The sequence below is a fragment of the Bos mutus genome, chromosome 23 (genome assembly GCF_027580195.1).
Source record: "Bos mutus isolate GX-2022 chromosome 23, NWIPB_WYAK_1.1, whole genome shotgun sequence".
Taxonomy (NCBI): domain Eukaryota; kingdom Metazoa; phylum Chordata; class Mammalia; order Artiodactyla; family Bovidae; genus Bos; species Bos mutus.
Genome location: NC_091639.1, coordinates 20,236,295 through 20,261,303, shown reverse-complemented (window position 1 = coordinate 20,261,303; position 25,009 = coordinate 20,236,295). Strand labels below are relative to the sequence as shown.

Genomic DNA, 25,009 nt, shown 5'->3' with positions numbered 1-25,009 from the left:
AAATAGAAAATTAGAAAAGCTTAACACGGAGGCCTAGAGAAGACAGGAATTTGTGGAATTTACAGAAAGGGCGTTATAAAAAATGCCGAGCCAGCCAGGAGTCGAACCTGGAATCTTCTGATCCGTAGTCAGACGCGTTATCCATTGCGCCACTGGCCCCCCGCGAGTTAAAAGGGACTTACAGTTTTAGAAAAAGGGAAATTGTGGTATCACTGTTGCTTTAAATATGAATGTGTGAAATCTTTCCTTTCAGTTTGAGAAGCTGAGAAAGCTCAGAACTGAAATAGAAGAAAGTCTTACTGGTTCTTTTTTCTAACTCATAAAATATGACTCCTTCATGGTCTATGAGAACTCTGTTTTGATGTGATTTGTAAAAGGTCTGAGAGAGTGTTTAATATTTTTAAAAAAATACCTTGCAATTGAAGGTAAATCCGACCAGGCAGAAATTTTATTATGCTAAAAAGAGTAAAAAAACCAACTCGTAGTCGGCAGGATTCGAACCTGCGCGGGGAGACCCCAATGGATTTCTAGTCCATCGCCTTAACCACTCGGCCACGACTACGTATATACATAGTCTCCTTCAATGTTCTCCATGTTACTATATATCATTTATTTTAAGCAACTTCAGTATTTAGTCATTAAAAAGGGCAAAACAAAAGATGATAAGTTCCATTAATAGTTGATAAAATCGAAGAGGAGTCAACCAACTTTATTTCCAGCATGTAGTAAACTGAGAATGGTCTTTTTCTAGAAAGCAAATCGCCATATATTGCAACAGTTTAAAAAAAAAATCCTCTTATTTCTGCTGGAGTAGGAAATTAATGCTCAATAAATAATCTGGCACAGCTTTTCCTTACAGACACTCTATGTCTTTAGACATTTAATCTAGTGCCTTAAATATAGTAAGGGCTCAACAAATGTCAGCAGCTTTTGTAACTGTTATTTTTAAGTTCAAGAATGAGGATCTATCAAAATATTTCCCATGAAGCCCCATCTCCCATCTCTTTGTAAAGCTCAAAATATTTTAAAGCAGTAGGTAGAATATTTTTGAATAAAATAGTAATATGAAAATATTTCTGAGAATCAAATCCACTGTATGGCATGGGACTATTTTCTCACAGAGTATCTAATACTCTGGATAAAGTTTAAAAATATTTGCAGAGACCACCTCCAAAACAAGACCAGAACCCCAGGATCTTCACTTTTCTGAAACTACCCAACCATTACCACAATCTTAACTGTATGTGCATGCATGTGGGTGTGTTAGTGTACAAGTAGAAGATTTCTGTATTTCATCAACAACTCCATTTCATGAACAGAAGGAGGACAGGGCATGATTGATAAACCACTGCTTATGTGCTGATAGGTTGAAAATTACCTCCTGCAGCTCAGACCTCATGTCTGGGCTCCAGAAAATACAGTTGTCCTAGTTACTTCTTGTTGCATGTCCATGTGCATCTCAAAAGCAATACATCCCCAAATGAAAGCTCCAGTTTTTCCTTCTAAAGTTGGGTCTTCTCCGACAACCTAGATTTTTGTTTGACAGGAGCACCCAGGTACCAAAACCAAAGACTTAGAACTCCCGTTATATCTATCTGTTCTCTAACTCCCTCTCCAGAGGCCACAGGTTTCCAGGTCTTTGGTTCAACCTTGGAACTGTTTCTCAATCTGACTTTTCCTCCCAAGTGTCAAATCCATTTTCTAAGATCAGGTTCCAACAGTTTCTCATAGGCTTAACTGCAACAATTTCTTGGAATGTTTCTGGTCCATTGTCCCTAAAGAGATTCATTCATTTCTTCATTGTTTCAAAAATTGTATTCTGGGCACAATCACAGGACAAACACTTTGCTAGGTGCTGCTCGTTCAGTGGAGAGACATAAAAATATGGCTACTGTTTTGAGAAATTTTCAGAGTGAACAATTACAAAAATGAATATTCACCACTGAGTTTGATAAGTGAGAGATCCAGGGTGCCTTAGTAGCCCACGGGAAGAATGTAGATCCCAATCATGAATATCTTAGGTGGTTGCCTGGAGAGTCACTCATTAAACACCAAGTTTCATGAAGAACTGTTCCAATTATACCTTATCGCTGGCCAAATGGATACTCAAATATATGTGGAGTGAATCATGTTTAAACTTAGATCTGAAGGATGTGTGAAAGTGAGCCAAATTGGAGATGGGAGCAGTGTTCTAGACTTAAATCTTGTGGAATATGAGATAAATAAAAGAAAGTGTTGTCTGGCTGGAATGTTGCTTTTTTGGAGGGGGAGAAGGAGGGAGAGCAGTGAGAGATAACACCTTGGAGACGTAGTTTAGAGCAGATTATGTAGGCAGGGCTATGTAAGCACTAACTGATGTATTAATCTGAGAATGCAAATTAGATTGGGTCTCTCCTCTACTTTAAAGTCTTTTTTTTTTTTTTTACTTTAAAGTCTTTAAAGTTACTTTGTGGCTTTCAGGGAATATCACAAGTGTGTAGGAGTCCCTCATCACGGGCATCTGTCTAATTTTCTCAGCTTTTTTTCTGACCACTCTGTCTAGGGAGCCTGGATTCCCCAGGCAAGAAAGCATCTGCTCTACCTCGCACAATGCTGGTTTCTTGATGTTGACCCTCTGTCTTGTATCCTAGGAGCCCTGTGCTCTTCTCCCAGGGCTTTTGTTTAAACAGAACAGCTTCTGTCAATCCCCCCTACCCCTCTTTTTTTTTTCTTTAATTAAACTTTTACTGTAAAAAATTTCAAACATTTAAAAAAGTTGAAAGAATCGGGAATTATCTATATACCCACCACCCAGATTCAATAATTGTTATCAGATTCCTGAGCCCCACTCCCAAAATTCTAATTTTATAGCTCAAGTATAGTGCTGAGAGGGAACCAGGACAAGCTGGGAAAGTTTGCATTTCTAGAAAGCTCCTCGATGTTGGCATTGGTTCGAGGACCAAATTTTGAGAAGAGCAGACCGGGAGAACTAACTGATGATAGATATTGTGGATAGAGGAACAGACATTGTATGGGTAAAAAGAAACAAAGCAAAGGAAAAGGTGTTGAGCAGAAATGCATGGAGGATAAAACTATTAAGGAGAAAAGGAGATTTCTGATTACGGACTTTAACCAAGAAAATTGGATTTTTAAGAATGATCGTTATAAAAGTTCACAGTTCCTGAGTAGTAATAATTTAAACACCTAGCAACCACGAAGGGATTCGAACCCTCAATCTTCTGATCCGAAGTCAGACGCCTTATCCATTAGGCCACGTGGTCCGGCCGTGTCCATGCTCCCGTGTTTGGATAATTCATTGAAAGAAAACAATCTCAACTATCTTCGTAGCATGTGTTATTACTGTTCTCTTGCATCGGCAGGCGGATTCTTTACAGCTGAGCCACCAACTGCTGCTGCTGCTAAGTCGCTACAGTTGTGTCCGACTCTGTGACCCCATAGACGGCAGCCCACCAGGGTCCTCCGTCCCTGGGATTCTCCAGGCAAGAACACTGGAGTGGGTTGCCATTGCCTTCTCCAAAGCATGAAAGTGAAAAGTGAAAGTGAAGTCGCTCAGTCGTGTCCGACTCTTAGCGACCCCATGGGAAGCCCATAATTGTAACATAGTGAGAGTATTATTGCAAACAAGGACATTTCCAGCTCCTCAAAAATCCTACCATCTAGTTGGGGAAATAGGTTGAACCCGAGGGTTAAAAATACTGTAAAGTTAAAACAAGATGATCCTACAATAGCTAATAATAGAGTGCTTTTTATCTTTTGATGAGAATCTGGGAGAAAGGCCACAGTAGGGAAGGAATGCTTGAGCTGAGAGCTGAAGGAGAGGTATAGAGCTGGATTACTTTATTTACTCAGGGGACCACCGCTGCCTTGCGGGGGGCTTTCAGGTAAAGACTGTGGGTGAAAGACAAGAATTCGCTTTTGTGCACTCCAGAAATCCCACTCAAAACAGCCCCCAAACCTAAATTCAAATAGAATCAAAATTTCGGGAGAGGAGGCAACAGTAACAAACTTGGCATCTGGAAAGCAGATTGAAGTGTGATACTTTGTTGACTTGTCAGACCCTAGAAAGCTGAATTCTAAACACTTCGTGTAGGAAAAGTGAAGAGGCGATCGGATACACACCACAGAACTTCCGTCGTCACGCCCCTTGCCAGGCTCAGGAATTGTCAGCAGCAGCTTCACCTGGAAACTGGCTATTAGGAGCTGAATTGTGTCCTCCTGTCTGCTTCCCCTACTCCCACCCGCGCCTCATATATCGAAGCTCTAACACCTCAATACCTCAGATATGACTTTGTTTGGAGACAGGGCTTTTAAAAAAGTAACTAAAGTAAAAAAGGTCATATGGGTAAGCCCTGATACAATGACTGGTGTCCTTAATGTAAAAAGACCAGGACACAAACACACAGAGGAAAGACCATGTGAAGACCCAAGGAGAAGAACTGCCGTCTATAAACCCATTGACAGGGTTGTTCTTGAATTTCTAGCTTTCAGAACTGTGAGAAGATAAATCGTTGCTTAAGCCATCCAATCTGTGGTACTTTGCTATAGCAACAAACTAATATCACCTTGCCTGTCCACCATCCTGGAAGAAAACGGAAAATTATTATTATTTTGAGTGAGCAAAGTATAGAGTTTCTAGGCTAGGGCAGTGTTTCTCAAGCTATTCCCTTCATCACGATCAGGGGGGTTTTGTTAAAACAAAGGCTGCTGGGGTCCGCCTCCAGACCTGATTTTGTAGGCCTGGGGCGTGGCCAAGGACTTGCTTCGCTAACAGGTTCACAGCTGATGCAAATGCTCCTAGTCCGTGAGCACTTTTTAAGAATCACTGGCTAGAAGAGGCTCTAATAACACAGAACTGGTAGAAAATGCTAAGAACTCAGTAGATACTAGCGATTTGCTCTGAGTTGTTGTGAACTGAACGGCAAGTGTACAGTATAGAGAGCAGAAGGCTCTCGGAATTCCAGTGAGAAGTGAGGGTGTCAGGAAGACAAGCCATCTATGCTACACTTTTGAGGATAAAGCAGCTTTTTAGCGCTGAGGTAGGAGGGGTGTGTGGGACAGGGTGGCGGGTGCAGGGTCAAGGATTGGACACCGCAGGGCAGGGAAGGCTGGGAATCTTTTTGAGAAGAAAGACCCTGATGCTGGAAAAGATTGAAGGCAGGAGGAGAAGGGGACAACAGAGGATGAGATGGTTGGAGGGCATCACCGACTCAATGGACATGAGTTTGAGTTAACTCTGGGAGTTGGTGATGGACAGGGAGGCCTGGCGTGCTGTCCATGGGGTCGCAAAGAGTTGAACAGGACTGAGCGAGTGAACTGAACTGAGGTCTAGTGAATTTATAGGAAAACTGGTTGTTCGAAAATAGTGGCAATTCTTAATCCTGTTTCATTGTGGATCTAAGCTGAGTACGTAAACAGTTATTCTCAAGACAGCGAAGTTTCGACAGGCGGGAAGTGAGAAACCAATGAGTTTCCCCTATGCGGAGCACTGGGGCTTTTGAGTTAATATTTAATCTTTCTTATCTTTCTCTACCAAGTATTAGTGAAGCTGTGAATAGCGGGGAGAAATATAATCAAGTTTACCAATAGAAAGATAAATCTTTAGGACCTGGGGACGAAGAGAAGGCATTATTTAAATCCTAATTTAGAATAGGGTCTACCTTTCATTCGTGACCTCGTGGCGCAACGGTAGCGCGTCTGACTCCAGATCAGAAGGTTGCGTGTTCAAATCACGTCGGGGTCAAATTTTGGAGAAAGGGAGCTTTCATAAAGTTGCTGGCCAGTTTGTGTTTGACTCACGTAATCTGTTGAAGAGGAACCTCTTCCCAGAAATTATTGAAGATCATCTGGCAAATAGAAGTAAAGAGAATGTAGATCAACTTAAAGCATTAAGCTTATGATTTTTATTTTGCTTTTCAGGAATACCGAAGAGTAAGTAGATGGATGGAAATGATGAAGGAGGTGGAGGAGAAGGAGAAGGGGGTTAGGGGAGAGAAGATGGCAGAGGAAGAGGAGGGGGAGGAAGAGGGGAAGAGGTATATACTCCAGCCCCAAGTAAGTAGATGTCTGTAACTCTTGTCGACATCCTGTTGGCTACCTTGTAAGAGACTAAAAGTTATGACCAACCTAGATAGCATATTGACATTAAGCAGAGACATTACTTTGCCAACAAAGGTCCGTCTAGTCAAAGCTATGGTTTTTCCTGTGGTCATGTATGGATGTGAGAGTTGGACTGTGAAGAAGGCTGAGCGCCGAATAATTGATTCTTTTGAACTGTGGTGTTGGAGAAGACTCTTGAGAGTCCCTTGGACTGCAAGGACATCCAACCAGTCCATTCTGAAGGAGATCAGCCCTGGGATTTCTTTGGAAGGAATGATGCTAAAGCTGAAACTCCAGTACTTTGGCCACCTCATGCGAAGAGTTGACTCATTGGAAAAGACTCTGATGCTGGGAGGGATTGGGGTCAGGAGGAGAAGGGGACGACAGAGGATGAGATGGCTGGATGGCATCACTGACTCGATGGACATGAGTCTGAGTGAACTCCGGGAGTTGGTGATGGACAGGGAGGCCTGGCGTGCTGCGATTCATGGGGTCGCAAAGAGTCGGACACGACTAAGTGACTGAACTGAACTGAACTGAAGAGACTAAAAAGCTTCTTGATGAAAGTGAAAGAGGAGAGTGAAAAAGTTGGCTTAAAGCTCAACATTCAGAAAACGAAGATCATGGCATCTGGCCCCATCACTTCATGGGAAATAGATGGGGAAACAGTGGAAACAGTGTCAGACTTTATTTTTTAGGGCTCCAAAATCACTGCAGATGGTGATTGCAGCCATGAAATGAAAAGACGCTTACTCCTTGGAAGGAAAGTTATGACCAACCTAGATAGCATATTCAAAAGCAGAGACATTACTTTGCCAACAAAGGTCTGTCTAGTCAGGGCTATGGTTTTTCCTGTGGTCATGTATGGATGTGAGAGTTGGACTGTGAAGAAAGCTGAGTGCCGGAGAATTGATGCTTTTGAACTGTGGTGTTGGAGAAGACTCCTGAGAGTCCCTTGGACTACAAGGAGATCCAACCAGTCCATTCTAAAGGAGATCAGTCCTGGGTGTTCTTTGGAAGGACTGATGCTAAAGCTGAAACTCCCATACTTTGGCCACCTCATGTGAAGAGTTGACTCATTGGAAAAGACTGATGCTGGGAGGGATTGGGGGCAGGAGGAGAAGGGGACGACAGAGGATGAGATGGCTAGATGGCATCACCGATTTGATGGACATGAGTTTGGGTGAACTCCGGGAGTTGGTGATGGGCAGGGAGGCCTGGCATGCTGCAATTCATGAGGTCGCAGAGAATCAGACACGACTGAGCGACTGAACTGAACTGAACTGAAGAGACTCCAACCTGGGTAAGCCACTCCTGAATTCCAGATCCACAGAAAATATGAGATAGTAAATGTTTGTTGTTTTAAGCCACTAAGTTTTAGGGTAATTTGTTACACAGCAGTAGACAATGAGTACATTTTATCTCAAAATCATCTCCTGTGTCTAGCAATGCTTATATATATTACGATCCTTATCCAATCCTTACTCACCAAAAATTCACATTTTGAAAATCTCACTAAACAGCTCAACTTTACCTTCTCACTCTGAGTCACTATTGAGATTCCTGACATAATGTTTTCTCTTGTCCAATAAACTCAGCTTTGTTTTTCAATGAGGTTATTGGTGACGTTCTGAAGAAATAGCAAGGGCTTCCCTTGTAGCTAAGTTGGTAAAGAACCTGCCTCCAATGCAGGAGACCTGGACTTGATCCCTGGGTGGGGAAGATTCTCTGGAGAAGGAAACTCCAGTATTCCTGCCTGGAGAATCCCATGGACAGAGTAGCCTGCTAGGCTACAGTCCGTGGGGTCCCAAGACTTGGATACGAATTAGCATCTAAACCAAATGAAATCTGAGGAAAAAGAGTGCACATTGTAAAGATTTCTTTTATAACAAAGAACATACTTTTAGATATTTGTTCTAAAATAGCCTACAGTATGTAATCAATTCAGTACAACTAATGTGAGCACCAACTATGTGCATTACACTAAAGATTTCTGTTTATAATAGAAGATACAACTTCTGACTCCCAGTGGTTCATTAAAAAGTTCCATGAAATAAATATCAGTGGCTAATATTTATCTGATAGTTTTATACTATTTTTCAAGGCTTCAATATGCATCATTTTATTTTATTTTTACAACCCCTAGAGGAATGTAAGTTGAATGACTTACATTCAACTCTGTTGGGCTCTATTTACATATGAATAAACAAATTAGGAAACTTGGCTGAATTTATTTATATCTCTCATACTGTCCAGTTATATATTATTCTGTTGCTAGGATTTGGAAGAACCTAATTTATGGCCCAGATTCTTCCTTTAAGATCAACATTAATAACCTCTCAATTTACTAAAAGGCTTTTTGCCATTCTTCCCCTTCAAAGCATCCTAATCATAGCCGCCTATTAAATATTGCAATTTCTCTATTCTGAAGAAGAAGTGAAGAGATTTCTAGAGTGAAAAAAAGTTCCTGGGCTTTCACATGCTTTAATAATCCAGGCTGTCAGATTCTGCTACTTCCCTAAAGCCCACACTCAAGAGTCATTTCAGTAGAGATTGTTTTCATTGATTATCAGTGGTTTTCTCTGTGTTGTTTTTTTCCTCCAAACCAGCTGAAAAGTCCTGAAACACAGGATTTGTTTCTAGGCCCCATTTGTCTTTTGCTTCCAAAGTGCCACAGTGACCTCGGCAAGCTGTATCCAGGAGCAAGTAAGGAGAAGGAAGTGGGAGAATTATTTTTTCCTTTATTATTTTCTTTTTTATCCTGCTTCCGTTGACAATATCCTCCCTGCCAAACTTGGGTCTCCATAAACAGAATGACAATAGAAGGTCTTTTTTCCAAAATGAAGCAACTTGGTGCTTCAAACTTGAATTGAGCACGTTGGCCTAGTAAGTATACGAACTGGCTTTCAGCCTTAATAAGAAACTTTCAGAAAGTGTTTTCATTAAAGATATAAATTGAGGAAGGGATGGAGAAAAACATTTTTATATGTCTGGTGTTTATAGGTATTTTTCATTTTCAAAAGACTCCAAGTCACATATCAGCAGTGTCAGTTTCCTTCTAGTTCACAGGTTTTCCCAGAATATTTAGATGTAATCTGTTATTTGACGGGATTTAAGAACATTCTGGGGAAAAAATACGCACCCTTATTATTTGCCCCAGAATTTAGGAATAAGATAATTATTTGGACACAAATAAAGAATGCTGAACTCGTCGAGGCATTGGTGGTTCAGTGGTAGAATTCTCGCCTGCCACGCGGGAGGCCCGGGTTCGATTCCCGGCCAATGCATCATGTTTATGTTTTCCCCAAAAGCCGCAAACAAGAAATATTTTAAGCTAAGTGCACTTCTGGTGATTTACTGGTAATTTACAATTTCACCTTTGTAAATTCACAATTTCAATTTTATAAATTATACCTATTGGCATGCATTTGGTTTTCCAACAACCAAAAAAACCTCAATTGACAGTAGTCTTTAGAAAGTGATTTGTGAGTAAGTGGTATTTGGAGGTGGAATGTGGCCACGTACAGACATATATGCAATATTCCTACTCTTCGAAGCAGCTTTAGAAAGATATTCATAATATTTTAGATCTAAGAAAGTGCCAAAATGTATCCCCTTGAAAATAAATTAAAAAACAAAGAACACGTGTTAGCAGAGTGGCGCAGCGGAAGCGTGCTGGGCCCATAACCCAGAGGTCGATGGATCGAAACCATCCTCTGCTATCTGCGGTGTCTTTTTGTTGATTGAAACCTGATCTTAGAAGGGACTGAATGCTTTTACAACAGACTATCACATCTAGCTTCTGTACTAGCTCTGGATGTGTAAGAATCCCTAAAGTTGCTTGTTAGAAATACCTCTTTCCCATTTTTAACGGAGGTAAATCTTATTCTTTATGTCCGAGAAATCTGTTGGAATTTAATCTTTCAGATTTGGGGACCACTACACATTGTAGGGATTGGAATGTGACCTTCGTAAGATCTCTGGTATTTTGTAAGTCAGACAAAGGTTACATTTTGTGATAAGATCTGTAACCAACATCTCATCTTCAAATTGTTGATATTTTTATCATGATGACAGGCATTCCAGAACAGCTGTTAAAATGAAAGGACATTTGTAACAGGCAAGATATTCCTCATGGGAAAATATCTAGACAATCTTATCAGTTCTGTAGTCGTGGCCGAGTGGTTAAGGCGATGGACTTGAAATCCATTGGGGTCTCCCCGCGCAGGTTCGAATCCTGCCGGCTACGTAGTCGCTTTTTTTTTTTTTCTCCTCCTCTCCAGGTCCAAGTACTAACTGTGGAAACTTGACACGAAATACACTGTTTCCCTGATTATTATTATCTTTCTGCATAAAATTGGATGGAGGAAATTTTAGTCCCCTAGTATAACTGTCTGTAGAGAAAATCTTTGAAATTTACTTTGGTAAACGCTAGGGATTTCTGAGACCATTATAAATACATACACACACACACACACACACACACACACACACACACACACACACACATATATGTTAAGCTCAGGCATTAATTCATTTTGAATTACTATCTCCCCAACTTAAATTCAGTTTAGGTCTGACTTTCGATCCTCACTTGCCTCGTTTTCTCCTTAATGAACTTCCAAGAATTTGGGTTTATCAAGGCATCACTATTTTACTCGTGAATATTTTGACGTTTCAGAACCAGTATTTCAAACAGAAATTTCCAACATTTCCTTCTGGAGCCCTCTTATCATTCCATTTAGGAGGCCATATTGTAGGGAGTAAGTATCAGTTGAAGAATATTCAAAACTGTTTTCAGATTTTGGCTAAATTTTATTTAAAAAAAAAAAAAAAAAACCCCAAACATACCAAAAACTGTTTCGCTTGCTAAAACTCTTTCTAAGACATACGCACACGGTATATACGACAGAAATAAGAATGAATATAACAAAAATTCAACTTGTATTAAACTTGCAATTGATCCATTTGGAATTGCGGATAAGCAAAAAGAAGTTTGTAAAAATACTCCAAAGTTTTTCCTTAATCTCAAAATTACCAATAATTTCCTATCTTATCTTGAACGTTTTTCTTCTTCTTCTATATTCACACGTGTCCTATGGAATTTTTAAGTGTAGACACCATATATAGACATTCATGGCCCAGGTCAGAAATTCAGTTAAGTGCGGTTTTGATTTTGCAAGGAAGGCAGATACTCAAACCCTACGTGGACTCTGAGAATAACTGGAAGCAAAGTGAGCTGTACGCTTTTCGCATTGTGGAGCACTGATAATGAGGCCTTCATTCATACAAGACCGAAATCATCAGAATAAAGTGCATATGACACACTGCAGCCACGTTTCTAACTGCTCGCCTTAAAGAGCATACGGTGGCCCCATGGTGTAATGGTTAGCACTCTGGACTTTGAATCCAGCGATCCGAGTTCAAATCTCGGTGGGACCTGACTTTTGGTGCCTTCCCTCCCCGTCTCTTCAATCACTGTGGTATCTCCAGGAGGCCAGACATCTAAGCACTTGCGCGACTAGACACCCCATCCCCGTCAGCAAGGAGGCAATGTTCTGCCGAACAACTTTCTTCATCTATTCATCTGAGATTTCCCATCTGTTGTCTTCTCCATTTCCTTCTCTGGACTACAGAATCCCCCAGATTCTAGTAATTTAGATTGCTGTCTGCTTGACTATTCGCGTTTTATACCCCTGACCTCAGTTCTGGGTCCGAGTTCCATCAGTTTTTAATATGAACTGGGTCCTGAGAAATTCGTAGTGCCTGTGAGCCTTGGTCGTTGTATTTCACTCGGATCCTTTGCTGACTGGGATACAACTGATTCTTTATATATATTTTTAAGATAAAAAATTATAGTTCTCAAAGTCCTGAAGAGCACAGGCTCTTCAATGAATATTCAGAAATCTTCCAGGAGATAGTAGGTTGTAGTGGCCCCATGGTGTAATGGTTAGCACTCTGGACTTTGAATCCAGCGATCCGAGTTCAAATCTCGGTGGGACCTTCATTAGTTTTGGTGACCAGCCAATTTTCTCTCGGTTTGCCTCAAATTGATAATGTACACATCGGTTTCCGGGCATAACCTTCCCACTCAGGCATCCTCCGGAGAAGCATTCTCCCTTACTTTCTTCTGGGACTCCTATGAAGTGGGTCAGATCTGTAAGTGAACTACCTACTTGAGTGATTAAGAGTTCATATATCAGAGGCCTTTATAGCAGTCCCAGAAGACAGGCCCCACCTGTGATCCTTTTCTCCTTCGGAGCTCAGGCAAATGCTCTGTAGGCTGCAAAACTCTGCACACAGACCAGAAAATGTCCAAAACATAGAATAAGATTCTAAGCTATCGGTCATCTGAGAGTCTCCACTGTCTCTTTACAGGACAGTGTAAAGTCTCCACTGTCTCTTTACAGGACAGTGTAAAGTCTCCACTGTCTCTTAATGTTCCCACTGAATCTATGCTGAAGCCTTTGAAAGATCAACTGACCAGGATACAAATCTTCCTGTGAAGGTTACTTACATCAAGGTCCCATGGTAAAGTGGTTAACCCTCTGGTCTCTGAGTACAACAATAGCAGCTGTCAGTGGGACTCTAAATTCCTTCTGTTGACTTTCTCACCACAGTTTGAGCATGTATCCTCCAGTACTCTCAATGACAGCAAAATAAGAGTCCCCACAAATGTGTGCCTCTGGCATTCTAGAAAAAGTTCTGCAAAGTTCTTCCTGCTTATTAAGCCCCAGTCATGGAAGTGCTTTAGAACCTCTGTATTAATTTCCTATTGCTGCTGTAGTAATTGACCACAAATTTACTTTCTTACAGTTTTGGAGTTCAGAAGTCTAAAATCAAGGTTTCAGAATGGCTATGTTTCTTCTGGAGACTTCAATGAAGAATATTTCAAGAGACTTCAAGAATATTTCCTGGCTTTTTTCAATTTTAATGGCCTCTTCCATGCATTGCTTCTTGGTTCTGCATTCACATTTCCTACTATTGAATCTGATCCTCCTTTGGGTCCACTTGGATAATCCAGGATACTCTTCCATCTTGAAATCCTCAACTTAATCATATCTGCAAAATCTCTTTTACCATGTAAGGTAACGTATTCTTACATATTATGAGTGATATCATACAGTATTTGTCTTTCTTTATATGTCTTATCTAACTTAGCATAACACCCTCAAGGTCCATGTTGTCTTGAATGGCAGAGTTTCCTTCTTTCTTGTGGCTGAATAACATTCCATTACACACACACACACACACACCCCGCATTTTCTTTATTCATTTCCTGACAATTTTTTCCCATATCTTGACTATTGTAAACAGTGTTGTAATAAACATAGGAGTGCAGATATATTTTTGATATCCTGTTTTCATTTCTTTTGGATAAATAACTAAGACTGGGATTGTTGGATCATAAAATAGACCTAGTTTAAGCCTTTTGAGGATCCTTCACACTCTTCTTTAGTGCTTGGAGTGTGGTCTTTTATTTTTTCCCTTTATCAAAGCAAGAGGGCCATTTATAGGGAGAAAAGACATTTTCCTCATAAGTTAAAAAAATAATAATAATGTAATTTCACAAATAGAACTCTGTTGTGTAGAGAAATATAATTTTTTCGGAATCAAGTCATGCAGGTGACGAGGTGGCCGAGTGGTTAAGGCGATGGACTGCTAATCCATTGTGCTCTGCACGCGTGGGTTCGAATCCCATCCTCGTCGTCCTGTCTTCTCCCGCTGTAGTGTGGGAGTGAGGTTTTAGTGCCCTGTGAACAAGGTATAAAACCGTTACGGACGAACTGTGTAACTTTCACTATCAATAACGCATGTTTTTAACCCCTTTTATAGAGAGATTAGGAAATCCGTCGCGTGGATGAGAGAGTTAAGAAACTGCTGCCTTTGCTCAGGCTCAGGTGTGCTCACTGATTCTACTGCTTCTCCACCGGAGTCAAAAACTGATTCCGGGCCTTTTGAGTTCCGTTGTTCGTTAACACCCTGCCCAACCCGCTGGCCGCCTCCTTCCTGCCTGCGTTCCAAACAGTGAAGCAAATTACACACTCCCAGGGAGTTTTCTCAAAATGTCCTCGTTTCCGCCACACCTTCACACAGCTGAATCAGTAAACCTGAGGGTGACGTTTCTGTGGTTGCAGGCACCACAGGTGATTCTGATGGGCTGAGAACCACGGGTCATTCTCTTCATTCACTGCTCCCAACCGCTCTCCAGCCATGGTTCCTTGTCTCGGCAGTTTTTGTACATATATTTGCCTTTTAAATCCCAGGCAGCACGTTTCCAGGTCCAAGGCACTCTCTCCTTACACCTCATCACTCCCTACCCGCCCTGCGGTGGCCCCCAATCTCTTCGTCAGACTCTAGCTTTATCTGAATCCTGGTCCCTGCTTTCAGGAGCAGAAACTGTTCACATGCTCTGCTTTTGCTCATGCAGTCACTTCTGCCTGTAAAGTCACTACTCCTTGGTGGCAAAATCTTTTTGCAAGAGGCACATCAAATGTACCTTTTCTGTGAATTCTCAAATGAAAGCATCATTCTCCTCTTTGTGTTTTGTATGAATGAATTTAGTCAAAGATCTTTTCAGGAGTTCCAGGCTCTGTTTCCTTCCTTCTTTGATCATCTTCTGCCACTTATATCTTAATTTTAGCCCAAAATCCCATAAAATCTCATCTGTTCCCCCTCTTTTCTTTCACCTTACAGGCAAACTATAGCAAAGGGCTGAGCACATGGTGTGGAATAACAAAATTTGAAGGGACCATAAAGATGATCTTTTGGAAAATCCTCCCTCCCATCACCTCTTTTACGGATGAGAAAACCGAGGTAGAGACCAAATTGCTTGTTTAAAAAAAAAAAATCATACTTTTTTTTTTTTTTTTTAACTAAGGTTCATGGGAACCAAGGTCTTTTAGATCAGGAGATGATAAGGTCTTTCTAAGACTCTTCAGAGTCCCTTGGACTGCAAGGAGATCCAACCAGTCCATTCTGAAGGAGATCAGCCCTGGGATTTCTTTGGAAGGAATGATGCTATAGCTGAAACTCCAATACTTTGGCCACCTCATGTGAAGAGTTGACTCATTGGAAAAGACTCTGATGCTGGGAGGGACTGGGGGCAGGAGGAGAAGGGGACAACAGAGGATGAGATGGCTGATGGCATCACTGACTCGATGGACATGAGTCTGAGTGAACTCTGGGAGTTGGTGATGGACAGGGAGGCCTAGCGCGCTGCGATTCATGGGGTCGCAGAGTCAGACATGACTGAGTGACTGAACTGAACTGAACGTGCTCAAATCCAGTGACTGGGATTATGATTTTTGAAACTTGGAAAATTCTTCTAAAGTACACTGGTCATAGGTCAGCAGATCTTCCAAAGGCTCGTGAGGAATGAGACCTATGAAGTACAAATTTTGCAGTAAAATCTGTTTTTGAATTTTATAAGATATGGCTTATGTGGTACATGTGGTTCAAAGACGGCTCACAAACTATAACCCATTTTATTTGGAAAATAAAAACCGAGGAAACCATGATTCAGATTGGAGGCCAAAGTGGAGTCTTGAGGAATTGGTATTTTTTTTTATATCTTTGAATTTTCTCGAATAAATAATCACAGATATTGGATATCTGAGCAGTCAGTCTTAACCCTCTTGCCTCTCCATCCCCATGTTACCTTGTTTGAAAATAAGGTTGTAGGGGTACCACCCTTTTAGATCCTTGTCTCCTCAACTTTGCACACTGTGAACATTCAACAGATAATCCTGAAATAACAGGATACTGTATATGTGTGTATGTATATGTGTGTGCATGATATTGACATGGGAGAAAAAAAACTTTGTCCAGGCAGAATATACCTAGGGTATTTGTCACTTCTTTTAATATACATTAAAGGATTATTTGGGGCTTCTCAGTGGGTTAAGAAACCCCCGCTCACCTGGTGCAATGTAACAGAGGGAGACACAGGCTGCCTCCCTGGGTTGGGAAGATGGCAACCCATAGTATTTTTGCCTGGAGAATCCCATGGACAGAGGAACCTGGTGGGCTACAGTCCATAGGGTCGAAAAGAGTCCCACGCAAAAGATAATTTTAAATGTGCTAATCTCTTCTATTGTTTCCAAAAAACAGAGAAAGAGGAATATGTTTAGTAGAAAAGAGCTAAGCCTCCATATGACTTGAATCTGGGAACATCATATGTTTCACTAAGAACTCAACATTGGAAATTAAGTTTTCTTCATCCTAACTTATTATTAAATTCAGTTATTTAGGTACAGAAAAAAGTTTTTGTATATTTTGTGTGGTTATCTTCTCTGCCTTCCTGTTTGCATACACTTTGCAAACAGTCCAGCTCTTTTAATGACCTTAATATTTTGTTCTGTAATTTCGGTTTGAATAAAAGCTGTTCTCATCCTTTTGATGGCAATAAAACCAAAGGAAAAAAAAAAGAAGTTCAGATGGAAAAGACAGGAGAAGAGTGGAAACCAGTGACAGATTCCAGCAGCCAGAACTCAGGACTAACAGAGAAGAGGTTGTGGCTTTGGACGAAGTCATGGGAAAGGAGAGGCAACAGGTTTTCCCCCTGTGCTACCAACTGGGGGCTCAGTTGGAGAGAGCTCCACTTACACATCGGAATTTCCTTTTCAAGGACAAGCTGAGTCTGTGAAGATGAAACTCATGAGCTCAAATCCAAACTTAGGGAGAACGTGAGGGCCCCCAAATTACTGGAAGCTTTGTTAGTGTTTTGATTTCCAGCCACTCTTCACTCTGGTTCTCCTAAGGCTTTTGAGAATAATCTCTTAAAAATAGGGCAGAAAGAAAATGGTTCGAGACACAGTAAACACAGGGTTTTCGATTGCCTATCCAGGAGATATGGCTATTAAATTCTATTACAGGAAAGTCAAAACTAACCACGAAGGGATTCGAACCCTCAATCTTCTGATCCGAAGTCAGACGCCTTATCCGTTAGGCCACGTGGTCTCTTAGGGAATGTGGCTCCTGAGACACTTAAATTTTCTGTCTCGTCCTGAATCGTGAAAGCTGCATAATGGCAAAAAGGCAAATGGTCCCCGCGCCACCTGCGCCCTGTCTTTAGAAAAATGGAAATTCGAGATTACAGGGGTTATTTGGGGCCAAGGAGTACCATCTTGTGAAAGATAAGAACTGATAATTATTTCGGTCTTGGGTACTCCATGCAGGGAGTATATGGCACATAAAGGATGCCAAAACGTTGCATATATATATATATACATACATACATACATATATACACACAGCCTTGTTGGAGACTATCTTATCTATGAGAAAATTATTGGCCTGGAAATTCAGCCAAAATGGTTTTTGAGCATGACTGGTGTCTTTCTTTTCATGACTTTTCCACTCAAGCAAGAGAGACCGTGTCATCCTTGAAGATGGAGGACAAGGAAGGCTTCTCTAGTACTTGCTTGTGTATATCTTTTCCTTTTTGTGTCTACACTTTTTTCTTTGCTGTAATAAATCTTAACCTTGGATATATCTTGATTCATGTGAATCCTTTCAGCGAATCACCAACTAATGGGTGGTCATAGGGCTACTGGAAACATCATTTTCCCTTTCCCCCGTTGCACTTAGTGTACACTCTTTTAAAGAAATATCTGTACTGTACATACGTGTACTATACATAGTTACATATTGTTTTAAAAGCATGTCTACGCTGTAGGCTACTTAATGAGTGTTCTTAGGTCCTAGTACAGTATGTAACATAAATATCTGAATAGGAATACTTTCTGAGAGAGGAAAAATATATAAAACAGTCCACACATATATTTTAAAAATAAGCATAGAGAATAGTTCTGTTAGAGGTTGAAAAGGAAGGTAGAGGGTAGAGACACATTTACAGTAGCGGCCGAAGTGGTCTTCTCAGGTCAGCGTACAATTAAGGTCACCAAACTCTGCAGTCTCAAACTGTTACTTATTTACTCCAAAGATTAAAACTCTAGTAGTTGCAAAGAATCTGCGCAGGCATGGCCCAGAGATTTTTAGTTTGTCACTTTAACTACATGGCCTCAATTTCTTACAAAGAGTGCTTTCTGAATTATGAGTAGAAGGAAGCGTAACTAGATCTGGGCTTCCACTCCTGCTCTCTTAATTCAGCACTTTCACAGCATCACAAGACAATGAACGCTGTCATGAAAACTGGAAACAATAACATGGTTACTTTGGCAAACATAAGAAATCACGGAAACGGTTTTCACATTTATTTTCAGGGTATTTTCTAGTAGTTCAGAAAAAGCTGAAACTAGCAGAGGATGGTTTCGATCCATCGACCTCTGGGTTATGGGCCCAGCACGCTTCCGCTGCGCCACTCTGCTTTACAACCCAAACACGTTACTAATAATACCCTTAACTGTACTAGGAAGCACGCCTCTAACTTTAGAAAGCTGTAAGGGCGGGGTCGGGGAGGGGTATTTATTTCAATACTTTGGCTACAAGATGCCAACAGTTTGGATTAATGTCGCTACCAGAATCAGAGAAAACGAGTAGAAAAGTAAACATTAATACGGAGTTAAGTTACTGGGCGCAGAAGGAGGAACGGTTAATTAAATCAGAATCACAAGTTTTAATAATCAAAGAAGAAAACGAAAATAAGAAGTGAAAGGAACTTTGGTTCCCGCGGCTGGCGAGATTTCTACCGGAGAATCGCTAAGCAACCATGTATTTGCCTTTTGTGAAAAACATCTTTTGGTTAGATTTCCCTTGGCTTGGTGATGGAAAAGGCGAGGTCTTGAAGCTTTTAAACTCCTCTGGAGAGGGGTTTCGATTTGAAGGGGTTTTGTTACCGGGACGGAGCAGCAGTGCTGAAGGCCCCGTAAACGTGGAGGTAAAGCCGGGCCCTTATTTCCAACGAAGGTTTCAGCAGTTCCGGTCATGTGGGCCATGGCTCCAGTGCAACCGTCCCAAAGCATGCTAAGCAGCAAAAGAAAATTAGTAAATGTTAATTTCTTTAGTCTGACCCAGTTTTAAATTGTAGTCTGACCCAGTTTTAAATTGCATTCGAAAATTCCTGCTTAGGGAGGGAGGACCCACCGGAGAATCGTCAGCGGAGGGCCCGCTCGGTGGGCGGGGACTAAGTTGTCGTGACGTCACCCAGAACTGGGTCACGAGGGGAGGGGCGGGCTGGCAAGCTAAATGAATGTGCCCGCGAAAGCGCTTTCAGTTCTCACTTCGGTCCGGAATCCGCTCATATAAAGGAATTGCCTGGGCTTTGTCGCTGCTGTTTTGGAAGTTCTCTTGGCAGCTTTACCATGTCTGGACGCGGCAAGGGCGGGAAGGGCCTTGGAAAAGGTGGCGCAAAGCGTCACCGCAAGGTTCTTCGCGATAACATCCAGGGTATTACCAAGCCCGCCATCCGTCGTCTGGCCCGGCGTGGAGGAGTTAAGCGTATTTCTGGCCTCATCTATGAGGAGACCCGCGGGGTGTTGAAGGTGTTCCTGGAAAATGTGATCCGTGATGCGGTCACCTACACCGAGCATGCCAAGCGCAAAACTGTCACCGCCATGGATGTGGTCTACGCGCTGAAACGCCAGGGCCGCACCCTCTACGGCTTTGGCGGTTAAGCTGCCGTTTCTCGGCGTTCCCAATATTTCCACCAAAGGCCCTTTTCAGGGCCGCCCACATATTTCGGTGAAAGAGCTGGCTAGCACTTCTTGCTGTTTCTCTTGTTTTCTAAGGCACATCTCATGCTCAGTTTGCGCTAAACAAAGCCAACCTCTCGGAACTTAACACTGGAGAATGGCATGATAACCCACCCCAGTATTTTTGCCAAGATAATACCGTGGGTAGGATTGCAGAGTCAGACATGACTGTGTACGTACGCACACAGAAAGTTTTAGAGAAGTGGAGGGTCACTGTGGTTTAAAAAATAACTTCGGCGCGTTTAACTTTTATGAGACCCTGTCTACCCCAGAAAGATTAGCTTAATTCTGGGATATTTCGAATTTGGAATCGAGTATCCGCAGCACTTGAGTATTACAGAGAAGTCGGCTTACACTCACCGCGATGTAGCGATGTTTGGCTCTCCCCCGGCGGTGCCCTGTGCTCAAGATGGCGGCGAGGCAGAGGAACAAAAAGCCCGCGCCCGCGGCGGGAAGCGCGACTCGGAACAAAGGCGAATTCACGAGTAGGGCGGGTCTTCTCCTCAGCGGGGGCGCGCTCCTGGCCTCGGCTGGCGTGTGGCGCTGCTGCTGTGCTCTGCTGACTAAAACTTGTACCCATACATTGGGGGAACGATTAAAATGGACCCACCGGGAGAGCTACCATGTATTAGGTATAGAGGACACTATAGTCTGAATTCCTGTTTGAAAAATTTAAAAAGTCGACAGGCAGTATGTTTTTAAATGAGCAACATAAATGGCACTTAGGCTTAAGATTAAATAAACATTTAAAAAAGTACTATACAGACATCAGGATTTTTTTTACCTCAAAGGAAGTATGCACTGTTTTTGTTTGTTTTAAAAAGTTACCGGTATACTCACTGCCTAACTAAATACCTAATAGTCGGTGCACATGAACAAATCCCTGTTATACCTTAAATGTCTTAGAGATCTGGTTTGTTCAGAGGAAGATCCAATCTTCCCTTTTGTTCTGTCTCAGGTCTCTTAATGCATTGATACACGTTTTCTCCAGATTTCCTGGATCTCACTTAGTTTTTTGACATTGATTTGATGTAGACCTGGCCTATAGAATGTCCTCCTGGTTTGGCTTGTTTCCTAATGGGGTTATTTTCCTTGATTTCTGTACCCTGTATGACCTACAAAGTAGAAGTGATTTTCCCTAGATTTGACTGAAATAACATTAATTTTCTTGTCAAGGAACAGGTTCCAGATCATTGTATGTAAATACTGTTGTACATCAGGGTCACTTGTTAAGGGGATTATGTAGGTTCTAGGTCAGTCATTGGTTTAGGATAATTATTAATAGTTTCTTCGTAAAATCCGATTTCTCTTCCTTATGGCCGGCAAGTAGTTTGTAGGGTGATACTTTGAAATCCAGAAATCAATGGAGTCATTTGGAATGTCATCTCTTTTAAAGATATGGGCTCTGGTGTTTAAATATGAAAAGAATCAGATGTTATTGGAGCTAAGGCACTGATTTGAGGAGATAAATTCACACGATTATGTTAATTTAACAAACAAAATTGAGCACATGGCATGTACCAGGCACTGTTCGATGCTATGGAATTATAGCAGTAAACAACGGTGAACAAAACAGTATTTCTAAGTTCATGGAGCTTATATTTTGTTGGAAGAGGCACAGACAAAACAGGTAAAACAGTTTGTTAGATAGTGCTATGAACAAAACTGAAGCTGGGAAAAACTTTATAGAGGAAGGAGATGGTAGTTTAAATGACATAGGAAGATTTGGGGAAAAAATCTGACTCTAATTCAGAATACGTGGGTTTGATCCCTGGGTCAGGAAGATCCCCTGGAGAAGGAAATGGCAACCTACTCCAGTATTCTTGTCTGGGAAATCCTGTGGACAGACGATCGTGGTGGGATACAGTCCATGGGGTCACAAGAGTCAGACATGATGTAGTAATTAAACCAGCACCACCAGAAGGCTTTACTTGTAAGTGATGATTGGGGAAAAAAGATTGAGAAAGTGAAGTTCCAAATGGAAGGAGGACTAAGTAGCAAAGCCTGGAGGTAGCAAGGAAGTTATCTGGTGGGAAGAGGGAGGCCAAGGGGGTGTGGAGAAAAAAGAGACCAAGTTTGAGAGGCAAATGGAGGTGAGTAGTTTGCCTATGGCCTTGGAACCCAACACATCTGACTATTAAAAACATACCTCTAATCCTAGTGAGGCACGAGATAATCCCTGGAAAATGACGCATATGTTGCTTGAACTGGCCATCAAAGAAAGGGAAGACTTAGAGTCACAGGCACTAAGTTGTCCTCAAAACAGTTCAGGGAACAGAATTGTTTTTTCAACAGGGGCAGGCCTGTTAGAAGCGGTTTGTATTGTTCGCAGTGCCAGACAAGGAGTCCTAATTGGTGTTAAATGCTAGTAGTCTTTCCAGCCTTGTTCAAGGCCTCAGGATTCTGAGATTCTAAAGTGGGCAGACCTGAGGGGAACATCCTGGAACTTCAACTAGCCGCTTTAGCAACAGCTAATATTTTAGAGAACTCTCTTTGTGCCAGCACCACCCTAAGGGCTCTTTTATTGATCACCCCAGCCATGTCACATAGTAGTTCTTAATTATTATTCCCATTTTAGAGGTAAGGAAATGCTCACGAAGGGTTTAAGTACCATGTCCAAATTTAGCGTTCAAAGAGGCTGAATACGCTGGGGGATTTCTCCTTAAACCATGCTTATCTAATTTCTTAAATATACTTATTTGTTTTCCAGCATACACTGTTTTAAAGTGTATTTACAATTAACCTTGGAAAGTGAGAAATGAATGCTTTAATTATATGTAGGCTTTAGGGAATTTCCTTCACAAGCACCATTACAAAATGTAGTAACATTTAATGTTCACAAAAGTCTGTGTAAGATATAGGAGAAAAAATTTTCCCTTCTTTCTTTCCATATTCTTTGGTTGGTCTAATTGATACAAGATATATTAACAGGGAAAGACAAACAGAAACACCTAATTTGTATTACCTCCTCTGTACACTGGAGATCCCCAGTAAAACTGAGAAGACTACAAAATGCCTGAGCCACTACCTTAAAATACCATCTTCAGATTAAAAAAAAACATGATGGGAGTGGGTAGTCAGTTGTTTTCAGAGGTCACCAGGAAAAGCAATGTAAACATTGGTAAGATTGTTAATGCAGATTTAAGTAGTGTCCTTTTCCATAAAAAGCAGATTCTATTTGGACATTTTCTTCCCGGTAAAGCAAGGGAAACGCTTACATTTGGATTATTTACTTTATAAATGTAAACGTCTTTAGGAAACACTAACTTTTCTAAGTATTAAGAGATTTTCCTGCTTCTTAAAAATAGCCAGCTTAGAATAACTGACATCCTACCTTTTAAGAGACGTTTGCAAAGACACGTGGCTAATATGTAGCACATTAAAACTTTTGTGGTCAGGCTCATCGCTGCTCAAAATTAGCTTCTTTGGCATTAGTGGTTGGGGCATAGACATTTTTCCTCGTACCACAATGGTCAGAAACCTTAACCCTGATGGCTGTATATAATCTTTCTCACTGCTTGACCGAGCCATTTTAATACAGTCTGGAAAGTTACAGATCCTTTGAGACAAACTGGGTGGCTCTTAAAAGAGCCTTGAGTTATTTCCCTTGTTTCAAATGACGAGATTTACTTGGAACTGGTGTACTTGGTGACGGCCTTGGTACCCTCAGACACTTGGTGTAGCTCCCCGGATGTGATGGTCGAGCGCTTGTTGTAATGCGCCAGGCGCGACGCCTCGCCCGCGATGCGCTCGAAGATGTCGTTGACGAAGGAGTTCATGATGCCCATGGCTTGGACGAGATGCCGGTGTCCGGGTGGACCTGCTTCAGCACCTTGTACACGTACACGGAGTAGCTCTCCTTGCGGCTGCGCTTGCGCTTTTTGCCGTCCTTCTTCTGCGCCTTGGTCACCGCCTTCTTGGAGCCCTTCTTCGGGGCAGGAGCGGACTTCGCTGGCTCAGGCATGCTGACAGAAACCAAACAAGACCAAGAGATGAACACAAAATACGCCCACAAGCAAAAGATCTTAGTATTTGGTTGGCCTGTATGCAAATGAGGGATGGCAGAATTACAATTTATGATTGGTCTTTTCGTCACATCCTAACCTCTGATAGGCTCTTTATTTCAAACTCTTATTGGCTCTTCCCTTAGCTCACCGTTACATAATTTGACCTTTTCACAAAGCTCCTATTTCCATTGGTCTAAACAATCTAAAACTTTATTTGCCAATGGCCAACCGCTGCTTTTTCGCGCGCACTGTGGCTATAAATTACCTAGCCTTTTTGGGCGTTTATTCATTTCTGGGTCTCAGTGACCGTACTGTCTTGAATATGTCTGGTCGTGGCAAAACAGGGCGGCAAAGCTCGCGCCAAGGCCAAGACTCGCTCCTCGCGGGCCGGACTCCAGTTCCCCGTGGGCCGAGTGCACCGCCTGCTCCGCAAGGGTAACTACGCTGAGCGGGTCGGGGCCGGGGCCCCGGTGTACCTGGCGGCGGTGCTGGAGTACCTGACAGCCGAGATCCTGGAGCTGGCGGGCAACGCGGCCCGGGACAACAAGAAGACGCGCATCATCCCGCGTCACCTGCAGCTGGCCATCCGCAACGACGAGGAGCTCAACAAGCTGCTGGGCAAAGTCACCATCGCTCAGGGTGGTGTCCTGCCCAACATCCAGGCGGTGCTGCTGCCCAAGAAGACTGAGAGCCACCACAAAGCTAAGGCTCTTTAAGGCAAATAAACAAGGTCTGAATTACTTAAACTCCAACAGCATGTTCTAAGTTAACTTGACGGGACTGCTCCAAATGTGATTCAGGAAAATGGGTAGTTTTCAGGGTAACGTTTACAAAACAAAAGGAAACATTCCTACCGTGCCAAAAAATGCGGGTAGTGGTGTGCCTGGAAAGAAGGACCCTGAGATCAGTGCGGGCTTTTCAAATAAATCAATTTCTGTTCACTGGTGCCGAATGGAAGCCTGGTGACAGTTAGGGTGAAGTAGAAAATGGTAGTTATTATTGCTTTGACTCTGCCCTCCCTTGAAAAAGAGTAGGAAGGAATTTTATACAATCTCAATTCAGTTCAGTCGCTCAGTCGTGTCCGACTCTGCGACCCCATGAACTGCAGCATGCCAGGCCTCCCTGTCCATCACCAACTCCCGGAGCCTACCCAAACTCATGTCGGTGATGTCATCCAACCATCTCATCCCCTGTCGTCCCTTTTTCCTTCTGCCCTCAGTCTTTCCCAGCATCAGGGTCGTTTCAAGTGAG

At 42.1% G+C, this 25,009-nt stretch overlaps 3 protein-coding genes and 12 non-coding genes across 15 annotated transcripts; 9 read left to right on the top strand and 6 right to left on the bottom strand.

Moving 5' to 3' along the window:
* Positions 1-86: 86 nt before the first annotated feature.
* On the bottom strand, positions 87-159 carry TRNAR-ACG (transfer RNA arginine (anticodon ACG)). Its single transcript has one exon. It is a non-coding gene; the product is annotated as a tRNA-Arg (tRNA).
* Positions 160-480: 321 nt separating this feature from the next.
* Positions 481-562, bottom strand: TRNAS-AGA (transfer RNA serine (anticodon AGA)). The gene has a single exon. It is a non-coding gene; the product is annotated as a tRNA-Ser (tRNA).
* A 2,625-nt stretch (positions 563-3,187) lies between these two features.
* On the bottom strand, positions 3,188-3,260 carry TRNAR-UCG (transfer RNA arginine (anticodon UCG)). The gene has a single exon. It is a non-coding gene; the product is annotated as a tRNA-Arg (tRNA).
* Positions 3,261-5,668: 2,408 nt separating this feature from the next.
* TRNAW-CCA (transfer RNA tryptophan (anticodon CCA)) lies at positions 5,669-5,740 on the top strand. Its single transcript has one exon. It is a non-coding gene; the product is annotated as a tRNA-Trp (tRNA).
* A 3,572-nt stretch (positions 5,741-9,312) lies between these two features.
* Positions 9,313-9,383, top strand: TRNAG-GCC (transfer RNA glycine (anticodon GCC)). The gene has a single exon. It is a non-coding gene; the product is annotated as a tRNA-Gly (tRNA).
* Positions 9,384-9,746: 363 nt separating this feature from the next.
* TRNAM-CAU (transfer RNA methionine (anticodon CAU)) lies at positions 9,747-9,818 on the top strand. Its single transcript has one exon. It is a non-coding gene; the product is annotated as a tRNA-Met (tRNA).
* Positions 9,819-10,263: 445 nt separating this feature from the next.
* Positions 10,264-10,345, top strand: TRNAS-UGA (transfer RNA serine (anticodon UGA)). The gene has a single exon. It is a non-coding gene; the product is annotated as a tRNA-Ser (tRNA).
* A 1,121-nt stretch (positions 10,346-11,466) lies between these two features.
* Positions 11,467-11,538, top strand: TRNAQ-UUG (transfer RNA glutamine (anticodon UUG)). Its single transcript has one exon. It is a non-coding gene; the product is annotated as a tRNA-Gln (tRNA).
* Positions 11,539-12,028: 490 nt separating this feature from the next.
* TRNAQ-UUG (transfer RNA glutamine (anticodon UUG)) lies at positions 12,029-12,100 on the top strand. Its single transcript has one exon. It is a non-coding gene; the product is annotated as a tRNA-Gln (tRNA).
* Positions 12,101-13,724: 1,624 nt separating this feature from the next.
* On the top strand, positions 13,725-13,806 carry TRNAS-GCU (transfer RNA serine (anticodon GCU)). The gene has a single exon. It is a non-coding gene; the product is annotated as a tRNA-Ser (tRNA).
* Positions 13,807-16,985: 3,179 nt separating this feature from the next.
* On the bottom strand, positions 16,986-17,058 carry TRNAR-UCG (transfer RNA arginine (anticodon UCG)). Its single transcript has one exon. It is a non-coding gene; the product is annotated as a tRNA-Arg (tRNA).
* A 1,298-nt stretch (positions 17,059-18,356) lies between these two features.
* Positions 18,357-18,428, bottom strand: TRNAM-CAU (transfer RNA methionine (anticodon CAU)). Its single transcript has one exon. It is a non-coding gene; the product is annotated as a tRNA-Met (tRNA).
* Positions 18,429-19,315: 887 nt separating this feature from the next.
* On the top strand, positions 19,316-19,727 carry LOC138983922 (histone H4). The gene has a single exon (XM_070360653.1). It carries the CDS (start codon positions 19,362-19,364, stop codon positions 19,671-19,673), a length of 312 nt encoding a protein of 103 aa, XP_070216754.1. The 5' UTR covers positions 19,316-19,361; the 3' UTR covers positions 19,674-19,727.
* Positions 19,728-22,509: 2,782 nt separating this feature from the next.
* On the bottom strand, positions 22,510-23,721 carry LOC102276351 (histone H2B type 1-C/E/F/G/I). Its single transcript, XM_070361016.1, is given in 2 exon segments — positions 22,510-23,541; positions 23,544-23,721. Coding segments are annotated over 2 exon segments (336 nt in total). The 5' UTR covers positions 23,716-23,721; the 3' UTR covers positions 22,510-23,377.
* Positions 23,722-24,080: 359 nt separating this feature from the next.
* LOC106700688 (histone H2A type 1-H) lies at positions 24,081-24,474 on the top strand. The gene is given in 2 exon segments (XM_014477124.2): positions 24,081-24,095; positions 24,097-24,474. Coding segments are annotated over 2 exon segments (393 nt in total).
* The last annotated feature ends 535 nt before the right edge of the window (positions 24,475-25,009 follow it).

Excerpts from the sequence above, each read along its gene's own strand:
- LOC138983922 (XM_070360653.1), top strand. The coding sequence starts at position 19,362 with ATGTCTGGACGCGGCAAGGGCGGGAAGGGCCTTGGAAAAGGTGGCGCA.